The sequence below is a fragment of the Fusarium keratoplasticum genome, chromosome 9 (assembly GCF_025433545.1).
Source record: "Fusarium keratoplasticum isolate Fu6.1 chromosome 9, whole genome shotgun sequence".
Taxonomy (NCBI): domain Eukaryota; kingdom Fungi; phylum Ascomycota; class Sordariomycetes; order Hypocreales; family Nectriaceae; genus Fusarium; species Fusarium keratoplasticum.
In genome coordinates this window covers 2,557,102-2,569,147 of record NC_070537.1, presented here as the reverse complement: position 1 = coordinate 2,569,147, position 12,046 = coordinate 2,557,102, and the positions used below count along the sequence as shown (strand labels likewise).

Sequence of the window (12,046 nt, the reverse complement as noted above, 5' to 3'; positions counted from 1 at the left end):
GATTGCCGCCGAGACATCTTGTGACCCATGCAACTGTGGTGGTGGAACCATAAACACATAACCGTTGAAACCATCTTCAGCCCAATCTTTACTCCCTCGGGATGCGCATGTTTGCCTGAACTCTTTCCAAGAGCTCTTCTTGGGTGGCATTCTCAGCCGGACACAAATTCCTCTGTAATGGTCAGTAATCGGGATGTTGCGTGAAGCCAGATTCGACTCACCGCAGCAAGCCATCTGCGCAGCTCATCTCGCGTCCATGTAGTCGGGTCACCTGTGGGATCCGGGGCAGGAAAGAGACCTTGTCCGTTGTTTCCCATTATGACATATGCTGCTCCCATACAGACGGCGGCGCCAAAGGCTGAAGAATGTGAGCGTTGTCGTCACTTGGATACCCTGTAGATGGAAGAGCAGTACTTACCGAGCACCATGTTCTACATGACGATTAGCAGAGTGTAAGTAGTGGTAAAATGAAGACAAAGGCTGGAGTTGTGCAAGCGAATTCAGCTACATACCTGGGACCTCATCATTTTATCTAGACGAGTAGGCATCTTAAATGTATTGCCGGGGGTTAATCGTGGTGTATGTTGGTGTTGAGGAGAAGAAGCCAGGAGCTAGATGGAAAGGTTGCTTGGACACAGCAAGACGACACGAAATTCTCAAATGGATAGTAGAAAAGAAGAAGAAAACCTCGGATATTTGAGATATTGTAAAATGCCTATCAAAACAGGCAACCCAAGGCAGTGAAAGGTGGCCATTCGTGACACTTCCTGCCATGAAAGCTGGCAGCCTGCGCCACACCCCGACGATGACGCCTCCCATGTCCCATATTCGACGCCACATTGGCCGGAGCTGTGCAGGTTGCTCTGGGTCGGCCCTCTGCTTTCCCGAAAACCGCAAGGTGGTCCGTGCGTATCGGCCATCGCTCCCCCCCGCGAAAATCAACGCACAAAAATGAATTCCTCCAAAATCTAATCGAAATCGCACATCCGAGCCTTTGACAATCTTCTTGTTCAAGAACGTCACATCGAACCACCGCCAAAATGCCTCAGGAGGTCGCTGATATCAAGAAGGTACGGGAGAAGAAACACAGGGGCATTTCGCCCGCGATTGAATTGTTGAAATGCTGACTGAATTTGCACCAGTTCATCGAGATCTGCCGTCGGAACGACGCTTCGTGTACGTCTTGACGATACCCTCCACGAGAGTCCAACGAAACGAGAGAGTCGATTTCTAACATTCATCCACAGCCGCGCGGATCAAGAAGAGCAAGAAGACCAACAACGTCAAGTTCAAGGTCCGATGCCAGAAGCACCTCTACACCTTGGTGCTTAAGGACAACGACAAGGCCGAGAAGCTTAAGCAGAGCCTTCCCCCCAGTATGCGCCCTTGACACTCACAATGGGAGTAATCGTACTGACGCAGCTTTCCAGCCCTCCAGCTCACCGACGTCTCCAAGAAGAGCAAGAAGTCTGCTTAAGAAGATGGTTTGAAAAGGGTTGCGCTTTGGGTGTGGGAGGATTCACATGCACGAATGGGCGTCTCGGGATACCTTGCATTTCATGTGCTCTGAAAGGAGGATACTCGGATAGAGTCCAAAAAGTAAAAAGATCGATTCGAGTCACGACGTCGACCTGGTGCTCCCGCTGTGATGGTTTGGATCTGCTAATTACAGGAGCCCTTGGACCTCGTGACGACGGACTTGAACGTTTGGAACCTGGGCTAGAGGGGATAGCACATCCTCTTTCACGTTTTGGGAGAAGACGACCAATTCTTCTTTTTCGCCCTCTTCAACTTTCCATCCTCCCCAGACCCTCTGATTAGGGTTTGTGTTGCCAATCTGAAGCTCCACGCTGCGGTATAGCTCTTGCAGCTTCTCCTTCTGGTCAGAGTCGACCGAAATTCTCCAGATATTGAAGGAACCCTGAACAAGGAGGTCGCCCCGCACTTCATCTTCACTGCCCGCAGCTTTCATATGGAAGAGCACAACTCCGTCAGGACCTTCAGCGATGTACTCAATGAGACCACCCATGGCAGACTTGTTTACATCGCTCTGGATCCATTCTCCATGACCCTCAGGGGAGTCCCATGGTGCCGTGATGACAAGATATGGCGGGTCGGACTTTTGAAGGTAAAAGTTGCTTGGGTTGGCGTATGGCTTTCCTTCGAGGAGATGGGGTTGATGCTCGCGGATCCACTGAGCCTGGTTGGCCTGGCCTGCCTTGATGAGCTTGAGGAAATTGTCCTCGTCGTAGCCGCTCTTTAGCTGAAGGAGAGCAAATTCGTTGACGGGCATGATGGCTGGTTTGGTGTGAATGAGTTGATACAAGAGAGTCAAGGTGATTCAAGAGGTGGCAGCTGGTTGTCAAACGATGCAGCAATTAGGCATCCCCACTGACGTTGACACAGGGGTATGGAATCTTGTCCCATCATCAACCAACACAGGATGATCAGGTTGCCGTGGCATTCGTAATCCCCAAGGCTTGTCGTTGATGATCCTTGACTAAGAGCATCACCATCGTGGCTCATGATGTGGCGGATGACTTCGTACAGACCGTGGCGGAGACTCGGCCGAGTTGCACAGTGCTCCGTGTCATCCCTGATGTCCAACGCCTCAACTCATTCATCTCCTGGATTACCCCCTTCCAAGTACTTGAAGAACGTCAGCGTGTTTCCATCTGGATCCTCGATGGCGAATTGTCGAAAACCCCAGGGTTGATCCTGTATCTCTTCTGCAAACTCGACATCATCCCGGGCTTTGAGAGAGTCGTGGAGCTGGTCGAGCTGCGTGGTGCCCAAGGCGATGTATGCTGAACTAGGATTGGCAGACCGTCCACTGGGCTTGAAGAAGTAGATGTTGGCCGCAGCCTTTTCACCAGCAAAGATGGAGCAAAAGGTAAAGAGGCTTGGGTCACCATCCTCCGGCTTGGTGCTGGCAAGCGTGAAGCCAAGGGTGCCAACATAGAACTCAAGAGTCCTCGCTATGTCATCAGACTCAAAGGTTGGAATGATCTTCCAAGCCGAAGCGACAGGTGCGGGCGTTCCAGACATCTTTTCGTCGTCTCGATGGTTCACTCTTTGAGGTGAAAGGAGGAGATGTGGTGTCGTCCACTAAGAAGCCACCAAAAAACGATACGGATACGGATACGCAAATTCCGTTACATCTGCAGGTGTGCACTGCAACTGCAGGCACCGGCATTTTACTCTTGTCGTCACATAAAACTAGCTACGCCTCTTCTGCGACGTAATTGCCGGCGTTTGGGCAACTCTTTGCCATTGATTGACGCAGAAGATGGAGGCTCAGGTAGCCATGGTGTCTTGTCTGTGCTGCGGCTGGAGCTGAACAAGCAAGGACTAAATACAAGATTAATCCCCTGTAGGCCAGCGACCAACCAGGACCTCCCTTGGCAATCTCAGAGCTGTCACACGCCAGTTTGTCTCGTCCTACCGTTGTCGTCCTCGATAGCAATTATCGTCATCGTCATCCATCACGCGCCCCCTCGAGTAATTTCTGTCCTATTTCTCAACATCGGGCTCCCTCAAAGCCCGGGACTCGCCGTTCTCCCTTCGTTTGTAGACCCTGCACCGTCTGATCTGTGCTCCATATTGATTGCTGCTTGTTGCTTCTTTCTTTGCTTCCCCTCTCGGTTGGTGCATCCGGTCCCCTGGTGTACCTACGAATCGACAAATCGCGGACGATCCCGTGTGACGAGTACCCGCGGCATGTAAGTCCCAAGCAGCCTTGTTGGTGGTGGTGGGTTGGAGATGCCAGATAAAAGCGAAGCACTTGTCCCCTAGACCGCCTTTTGGCGTCTTCCAATTGGCGGTCTATCATTACAACACACGGCTGGACTCGACAGTGATTGTTGAGACGACCTCACTCCTCTCGCACACTCCTCTGCCGCATCTACAGTACATGTACTAAGCCAGTTTACCCAGCCTCTTGCTACGTTAGCCTCCTCCAGTCAAGTCTTGTCACTCTGTCTGAGCGTTGTAGCCGCCATCAAAACGCCTGCATCATCGGCCACACACATCCGGACCCTTACCTATTCCGGACGACGCCGTCACCATCTTGCTGCATCCACTTGTGTTTGACTGGGCTGGCTGCTGGCAGCTCGTCTGACAAGTGTGCCAAAAGGCAGGTACGGTGATCCAGGTACAAGCTGAAAGTGCGGGGGGAGTCTCTTGTTAAAACATTGACTGCTTTGCGCATCATACACACATATCCGCATCCGCATTCGCATCCATCACACGCATCACATCTATTCGCATGGCACCCATGGGCATTATCTGGGACTGCAACTAACGCTCCTTCCGTGACGCTACCTACGATTGGATCCAAGTTACCCGTTCATTTGCGTCTTTGGCTTGCATTTGTTGGGGTGCGAGTCCGTTACTGCCCGTACCGTATCCGAATTCGAGACTCCCGTCTTTTACTCCAAGACTCTAGCTTGAGCTTCTTCTCTAATATTACTACACCCCCGCTCTAGACTCTTTTCTACCACCCCTGAAGCGAACAACACCTAAACAATCAAACAACAACGCGACAACCTCTAATTACCTGACCATTTTCAACTCTGATCCTTACTCTTGTCGCTCCTCATCTTTCGATATTGACGCCACCTCTTCGCCTACCTATCCATCTACAACCGTATTCTGGGCGTCGCAACATAGAGCTCCCTCGCACAGACTGCCCACACTGACAAGGTACACCCACGACGCTGACCTTGTTGGCGTTTGCGATTCGACGCCAAGATACGAGACGCGCGACTCTCTCAATTGACGTTGAGATGCCCTCGGTCATGATCAACGGACACAACGGGAGCCATTCCGCTGCCAATGTCTCCGATTCGGGTTCCGAATTCTCAGGTGATTCCAGCAATGGCTCTGCAGGCGCCGTCCGACGTAGGTTGGCCCGCAAGATGTCGAGCCCCATGGCGCCTCCTTTCATGGTTTCGGCCCCAGGAAAGGTGATTGTCTTTGGCGAGCACTCTGTCGTCCATGGCAAGGTATGATACTCGCCCCCTACAACGTCAATTGCATGCTCACGTTGCCATTGGTGCATAGGCCGCTATCGCTGCAGCCATCTCGCTGCGATCATACCTTCACGTCACCACCCTGTCCAAGTCGAAGCGCACCGTTTCTCTACGATTCCCAGATATCGATCTGGTTCACACCTGGAACATTGACGAGCTGCCATGGCAGACGTTCCAGCAACCGTCCAAGAAGAAGTCATACTACTCTCTCGTCACCGAACTCGACCCCGACCTCGTCGCCGCTCTTCAGCCACACATCAACGTCGTCTCCCCCGATCGCCCAGAAGAAACCCGCCGAGTACACCGCAATTCAGCATCCGCGTTCCTCTACCTCTTCCTCTCACTAGGATGGCCTTCTTTCCCTGGTTGTCTTTATACTCTGCGATCGACAATACCAATTGGTGCTGGTTTGGGTAGCAGCGCATCCATCTCAGTCTGCCTCTCGGCTGCGCTTCTTCTACAACTACGCACCTTGTCCGGCCCTCACCCAGATCAGCCCCCAGATGAGGCTCGACTTCAGGTGGAGAGAATCAACAGGTGGGCCTTTGTGTCGGAAATGTGTATCCACGGTAACCCCTCGGGTGTGGACAACACTGTAGCCACGCAGGGCAAGGCTGTGGTCTTCCAGCGTACCGACTACTCCAAGCCGCCGTCAGTTAGACCACTCTGGGACTTTCCTGAGCTGCCTCTTTTACTGGTAGACACCAGACAAGCCAAATCGACTGCGCATGAGGTGGGCAAGGTAGCAAAGCTTAAGCAAGCACACCCTAAGCTTGTTGGAACCATCCTGGATGCTATGGACAGAGTCACGAATACCGCTGCCGACCTGATCGAGGACATTCACTTCGATAATGAGTCAGAGGAGTGCCTTACCAAGGTTGGTGAGCTGATGACCATCAACCATGGTCTGCTTGTGTCGCTAGGTGTCTCTCACCCTCGTCTGGAGCGAGTGCGAGAACTTGTGGATCACGAGGGTATCGGCTGGACCAAGCTTACTGGTGCCGGTGGTGGTGGTTGCTCTATTACACTTCTCCGACCCGACGCGCCTGCAGAGAAGTTGCATAAGCTGGAAGAGCAGCTTGAGGATGAGAATTACGCCAAGTTCGAGACCACGCTGGGCGGTGATGGTGTTGGTGTGCTGTGGCCTGCCGTTCTCAAGAATGGCACCGTGGAGGATGATGAGGGTGGCATGGAGATTGACCTGGAGAAATTCCTCAATGCTGAGGGTACCGAAGGGGTTGAAAAGCTGGTGGGTGTCCACGGCGATACTGGAGAACGGGAGGGATGGAAGTTCTGGCGGGTCGAGAGCCGGTGAAACACTCCCTTGATACCATGAGACAGGGCGTCTTATATCTCACCTTACCTCAAAGAGTTTGTCGCTCTATGTACTATATGGCTACGAGCCAGGTGACGTCCGTCATGAATTGGGAAAAATCTAGAAGAAAGCGAGTTGGTAGGGAAGGGTAGGGACGCGCTTGGCTTGGGAGTTATAGGTTGCCACTGCGGAGTTCATATATACGTTATAATTCAGTAATGCGAAATGCTCTTCTACTTCATGCCTGCTGCATACTGCTGGACCTCTTTACTAGACGTCTTTGTGAGACCAAGCTGCTCTTCCATGCTTCATCGACACCTCATAACATCATAACTATACAAAACACGACTAAACTAATCCTGAGCCTTCTCGCCTCCGCTCTTTAGCAGCGTCACTCGGTACTTCCAGTATCCCTCCCGCACGGGATCCCACTTCTCACCCAACCGTCGCAAGCACAGTTCCGCCTTGTCCTTGTCGCCCTCCTCATCGTACAGCTTGGCTAGGAAATCCAACGCATGAGAGCTGCGCACCTCTTCAGCATCTTCACCCAATGCACTAACAAATCCCTCTGCAAACTCCTTGACAGACGTCAAAGGTCGAGCACCCTTGGAAAGAACGCCAAAGAGATAGTTCCAGGGCGATTGGTTCTGCGGCGCGAGACTAATCTTTTCCTTGGCGTATTTGATCTCTCTATCGATGGTCTCTGCTGGAACACGCGGGTCTGCTTCAGTAGGCCCAGAGCCGGTCGTTGAAGCTGTAGGGTCTGAAAAGACGATGTAGAAGCGGTGCGACCAGGCAGAGTTGTTGCGCACGTCCTCTTCGATGTGGTTCTGCGTCGAGAGGAGCTCGCTCATGGTCCACATTGACAGCTTACCCACGAGATACTGTCTATACGACCAAACGTGATAGTTCTTGGCGTCCTCAGCTAGCATAGTAGTGATGAATTGCGTTTCGGAGCGAGCCAGCTTGCGAACAGTCGCGTCGTCCTCTTCGATGAGGGGGTAGTAGTAGTCCATGAGCAACTGGCGATGGTTCCAGATCTGGTAGTTCTTGAGGTTTGAGAGAGCCACCTCGTTAAGCCACTTGATCTCATCGGGGATGCTGAGCTTGAGGACTGAAATGATCTTGAAGCGGAAGAGCCAGACGGTGTAGTGCGCTGGGTTCATCGAGATGACGTGCTCAGTGAGACGGAGGGTGCGAGGCGAACACTCGTCAGCGGCCATGACGGCACGGAGGTACGAGACGGCTAAGAAGCTTTCAGTCAGCTTTTTGTAGTTACGTCTAGCTGTGCTCTTGAGACGTACCCTCAGCGTAGTCGTCCGGGTAGGCGATCTGAGCGAGGGCATCCTCAGGCTCGCTCTGGGGAATGGGAATAACGTCGTCCCACTCTGGATCCTGGGCCAGAGCACCAGTAATCTCCCCGTAGAGGTCCCTCTTGAGAGCAGCCATCGCCTTTCTCCTTGTCTTTTCCTTAGCAACCTCTTCCTCAGAAGCCTCTCCACCAGCAATCTCCCTCTTCTTCAGAAACTGCCGATGCTGAATCTGCAAGCTCGTAAGCTTTGCGTGCTTAAGCCCCCTTTGCTCAAGCTCGTCAGGAGAATAAGTCCCGATATCTCTCCCGGAGCGGTCCTTTCCCCAGGCGTAGTCGCGCGGAAGGCGGCGGATGGGCAGACCCTCTTTCGTGACAAACTTCCAGAACTCGCGCTCGGAGCGGTTCGACAGGGGCACGCGGCGGTTCGCGACGGGGAGGATGAGGTTGGTGTGAGTAAAGGTCTTTTTCTCTGCGGGAGAGAGAGAGGCGAGGCCGACTTGCTGACGGCGCTTCTCGATGGGGTTTGTCTGGAAGAAGCGTTGCTCGGAGCGTTGAGAGACGGTGTCTGGAGGAGGTTCTGGGGTGGCTACTATAAGTCAGCGTTGGATATTTGCCAACATGTAGGGAAAGCAAACCTTTGGGCTCGGGCTTGGAGCTGCCTTTTGTCTTGGGTGGCATGGTTCAGGTTGGACGAGTTGGAGAGTCGGGTTCGGGGATGGTTTGATGGTGGGGTTGGCACATGCCCAGGCTATTTTTTTGGGCTGGAGATGGATAGGCCCAGGATGTTTGTTACCCCGCCAAAAGGTGAAGCTATTGTTCTACAACACCATGTTTGGAGAACAATATCAAGAGAGTATCTGGGTTAGGAGGCACGGTTCATATGTAGGTATACACGAGAAGCAAGGGGTAGTCAAAGTTGTGTTGGTGGCTGTCTATCTAGCTGAAGCATATGATGCCTCTCATCATGTCGTAAACTGGGCGCTTCTCCAAATTCATAACCTCAATGAAGCTGCCTCCTCCATTTCGACTCGGGTATCTTATAATGGCATTGCTGTTCCGGCTTCTTCTCCAGCTTAAGCCCCCTTGACTCTGGGCTTCCTCGACACGTTGGCCTTGGTCGAATCCTCGTTCAAAACGCCCTTCGTCTTGATAGCCTGTCGGCTCACAGCCTGTGTCTTCGTGACACCCGCAGCACCAGTAGTCGAAAAGATCCTAGCAGCAGCGGCAAGCGCCGTCTCTGTCGTCGATGTCTGTCCCACGTCCCGCGGCCATCCCTACAAGGCGCGAAAGTTCTGCGACATGATCAACCACCTCTTGACGCCCTTGGGCGGGTTCTTGACCATGGCCTCCCAGTTGGGCACCAGGACAAACGTTTCGTGAAACATCTTTTGGGGCGCCTCCCTGCCCTTGCCGTACTGCACCTTGCCCATGACGTTGACCAGGATGCTCATGCGACCTCCGTTCTTCTCCACCTTGGCGCCTTCGTAGACATTCTCGGGGGCGCCCATACCGAAGGATGGGTTGACGACGTGCGCATCGAAGGACTCTAGCTCGTAGACTGCGCCTTGGCCTTGGGCCTCGAGGAGTTTAGAGTAGTCGGTGGGTGCGGAGAGGACGGCGCCGTTGATGGAAATATCGGCGGGGATGGGGTACCGCGAGGAAGAGTTGATGTAGAAGGGGAGAAGCGCGCTCTGTTTGTTGACGGCCTGGTAGTAGTGGGTGACGAAGATCTCGGCGGCTGGAGGTGTTAGCTTTGGTTGGTGCAGAAGAGAGTTGATGCCTACCTTCGCTGGCGACTCGCACCTGAGTATCCTCGTCTGGGAGAGTCATGATGAAGTCTGTGTGTAAAGCGACAATATTAAAAGGCCCTTTGACCGACGAGACGAGATTATTGCTGTTGTTGTTCGAGTTTGAGAGTTTGGCGCAAAACACAAAACGGAAGGTTGAGAAGCTCTTCTGCCTGCGATGGAAGGAGAGACACAGTTATCGGTTAGCTCAATTCACACTGTACACCCACGCCGCTTATCGGCCAATTTTTGGAGCTCCAGGTGACGCGATGCAGCCATTCATCCCACTTTGTCAGAGGGAGCGTTTCAATTGACGGCTTAAGAGGAGTCATGAGGGCGTTTCGACTTCAATCTTTGCGCGGCCTGCGCCAGGTCCAATCAAGGTTTCCTCGTCAGTCCAGCTGGGTGTGTTCAGGATGTCGGGTGTATCAGTCTCAGCATCGATGGAGCTCGGATAGCTCGTCGGACAAGTCGAAAGAGAAGCCGTATTATATCACAACGCCCATCTTTTACGTCAATGCTGGTATGTTAGGGCCGACAGTGATTAAGAGACTTGCTCATGGTGTATTCAGCACCCCACATCGGCCACCTCTATACCATGGTCCTGGCCGACGTCCTCAAGCGATGGCAGCAGATCAATGGCAAAGAAGCCCTCCTCTGTACTGGCACTGACGAGCACGGCATGAAGATTCAACAAGCAGCCGCAAAAGAGGGGATGCCGCCAAAGGAGTTCTGCGACAACAATGCCAGCAAGTTCAAGGACCTCGCAGAAGTCGCCAACATCTCTCACGACTTCTTTATCCGGACCACCGATGAGGACCATAAGAGTGTGGTGGAGCAGTTCTGGCTGCTTCTCAAGACTCGTGCTCCTGAAGGCCTGGGTTTGTACAAGGGACAGCATGAGGGTTGGTACTGTGTCAGTGATGAGTGCTTTTATCCCGAAGATCTGGTCCAGCCAAGTGTTGTGCCACAGACGGGACGCAAGATCATGGCCAGTATCGAAACGGGCAACGAGGTCGAATGGGTCACAGAAGATACCTGGTTCTTCCCTCTATCCAAGTACAAGGAGAAGCTGCTCAAGTTCTATGACGAGAACCCCGACTGGATCCAGCCAGCCCATCGGATGAACGAAGTGAGGAACTGGGTCGAGCACCACCTCGAGGATCTCTCCATCACCCGCCCAGCGTCGAGGCTGAGCTGGGGAATCAAGGACCCTGAAGACCCCTCCAACACCATCTACGTCTGGGTCGACGCCCTCATCAACTACATCACCAAAGCCGGCTTCGGCTCCAAGTGGCATGTCGACAGCGCCGACAAGGGTATCTGGCCAGCAGACGTCCAAGTCGTGGGCAAGGACATCATCCGCTTCCACGCCATCTACTGGCCCGCGCTGCTCATGGCCGTGGGCCTCCCTCTGCCGAAGAAGATTGTCTGCCATAACCACTGGACCATGTCGAACCGTAAAATGTCCAAGTCGCTCGGCAACGTCGTCAACCCCTTTTTCGCAGTTCAGCGATGGAACTTGGATCCCCTGCGGTACTTTCTCATGCGCAACGGTAGCTTCAAGGGCGACATGAGCTACGCAAACGATTTCATCATTGTCGCTTACGAGAAGGAGCTCCAGGCCAACATTGGCAACCTGTTTAACCGTATTTCTCGGAACAAGACTGGTAGATGGTCGACCCTTGAAGCTACAGAATTTGCTCGAGAGGGCAAGTTTAATGACATAGCTGGGTTGGCTGCGGAGGGTCCTGATTTGTTGAGTCTCGAGTCGACTTTGGAGACTGCGCCTGAAAAGATTCGCAACGAGATGGATGATATTAACCTGAGTGGTGCTCTCAGGGAGGTTTTTGAGCTTCTTCGAGAGGTGAGTGTTCCTGAAATATTGACAATGCCATCTGCTAACGTCTGACAGACCAACCGCTTCATCTCTGATACCGCCCCTTGGCACATGGTCAAGGATACAAGCCCGGATGCTCGAGTTCGTCTCAACTGGGTCATCTACCGGTCTGCCGAGGCCCTACGCATCGCAGGTATCATGCTCCAGCCCGTCATGCCGACCAAGGCGGGCGAGCTACTGGATGGCCTCGGTGTCAAGCTAGAGAGACGCACCGTCGAGTTCGCGGCAAAGGGTGCTGATCTCGAGTATGGCGTTGCACCCCTTCAGCCCCAAAAGCTTGGCGACAGCGGCAAGAAGATTGACCCCAAGCCTAATGCGTGGGCGTCTCTGTTCCCTCCAGTATCGGGTATCGAGCTGCCAGACTATGAGGCTGTGACGGGACAGGCTGCGCCGGCAAAGGCGGGCAAGACCAAGAACCGCCTGAGCCGGGTGGCTGCGTCTCTGGCTGAAGAAGCTCGACAGACTCCAGGCAACTGACGAGTTATGAAAATGATGTAGCGCAGATGTGTATGAGAAGATAGATGTGTAAAACATGTAGTCTACGATACTGTAAAATAACATACCCAATTCCTCACTCGGTGGTTCTCGCTGTGTGGTGTTGCCCCATCCATGAATTTTTCTCCAATCGAGTTTAAACAGCTCACGGTGAACCTACAACTCACGACACACATCAATCGTCAAAATGAGAATAAACCAAAA

At 53.1% G+C, this 12,046-nt stretch overlaps 8 protein-coding genes across 8 annotated transcripts; 3 read left to right on the top strand and 5 right to left on the bottom strand.

The window, feature by feature from the left end:
* Positions 1-88: 88 nt before the first annotated feature.
* Positions 89-527, bottom strand: NCS57_01169600 (uncharacterized protein; the record flags this gene model as incomplete). The annotated part of the gene is made up of 4 exons (XM_053061401.1): positions 89-172; positions 222-358; positions 419-431; positions 513-527. The coding sequence occupies 4 exons, from the start codon at positions 525-527 to the stop codon at positions 89-91; spliced, it is 249 nt and encodes an 82-aa protein (XP_052909787.1).
* Positions 528-1,040: 513 nt separating this feature from the next.
* Positions 1,041-1,477, top strand: NCS57_01169500 (60S ribosomal protein L38; the record flags this gene model as incomplete). Its single annotated transcript, XM_053061400.1, has 4 exons — positions 1,041-1,070; positions 1,143-1,176; positions 1,248-1,376; positions 1,431-1,477. The coding sequence occupies 4 exons, from the start codon at positions 1,041-1,043 to the stop codon at positions 1,475-1,477; spliced, it is 240 nt and encodes a 79-aa protein (XP_052909786.1).
* A 189-nt stretch (positions 1,478-1,666) lies between these two features.
* NCS57_01169400 (uncharacterized protein) lies at positions 1,667-2,293 on the bottom strand (the record flags this gene model as incomplete). The annotated part of the gene is made up of 1 exon (XM_053061399.1): positions 1,667-2,293. The coding sequence occupies one exon, from the start codon at positions 2,291-2,293 to the stop codon at positions 1,667-1,669; it is 627 nt and encodes a 208-aa protein (XP_052909785.1).
* Positions 2,294-2,616: 323 nt separating this feature from the next.
* On the bottom strand, positions 2,617-3,048 carry NCS57_01169300 (VOC domain-containing protein; the record flags this gene model as incomplete). The annotated part of the gene is made up of 1 exon (XM_053061398.1): positions 2,617-3,048. One exon carries the CDS (start codon positions 3,046-3,048, stop codon positions 2,617-2,619), a length of 432 nt encoding a protein of 143 aa, XP_052909784.1.
* A 1,739-nt stretch (positions 3,049-4,787) lies between these two features.
* Positions 4,788-6,348, top strand: NCS57_01169200 (Mevalonate kinase; the record flags this gene model as incomplete). The annotated part of the gene is made up of 2 exons (XM_053061397.1): positions 4,788-5,006; positions 5,065-6,348. The coding sequence occupies 2 exons, from the start codon at positions 4,788-4,790 to the stop codon at positions 6,346-6,348; spliced, it is 1,503 nt and encodes a 500-aa protein (XP_052909783.1).
* Positions 6,349-6,701: 353 nt separating this feature from the next.
* Positions 6,702-8,338, bottom strand: NCS57_01169100 (uncharacterized protein; the record flags this gene model as incomplete). Its single annotated transcript, XM_053061396.1, has 3 exons — positions 6,702-7,594; positions 7,653-8,246; positions 8,296-8,338. The coding sequence occupies 3 exons, from the start codon at positions 8,336-8,338 to the stop codon at positions 6,702-6,704; spliced, it is 1,530 nt and encodes a 509-aa protein (XP_052909782.1).
* Positions 8,339-8,733: 395 nt separating this feature from the next.
* On the bottom strand, positions 8,734-9,490 carry NCS57_01169000 (NTF2 domain-containing protein; the record flags this gene model as incomplete). The annotated part of the gene is made up of 3 exons (XM_053061395.1): positions 8,734-8,934; positions 8,980-9,398; positions 9,445-9,490. 3 exons carry the CDS (start codon positions 9,488-9,490, stop codon positions 8,734-8,736), a joined length of 666 nt encoding a protein of 221 aa, XP_052909781.1.
* A 254-nt stretch (positions 9,491-9,744) lies between these two features.
* On the top strand, positions 9,745-11,824 carry NCS57_01168900 (Methionine--tRNA ligase; the record flags this gene model as incomplete). Its single annotated transcript, XM_053061394.1, has 3 exons — positions 9,745-9,970; positions 10,020-11,314; positions 11,363-11,824. Exons 1-3 carry the CDS (start codon positions 9,778-9,780, stop codon positions 11,822-11,824), a joined length of 1,950 nt encoding a protein of 649 aa, XP_052909780.1. The 5' UTR covers positions 9,745-9,777.
* Between the last annotated feature and the right edge of the window lie 222 nt (positions 11,825-12,046).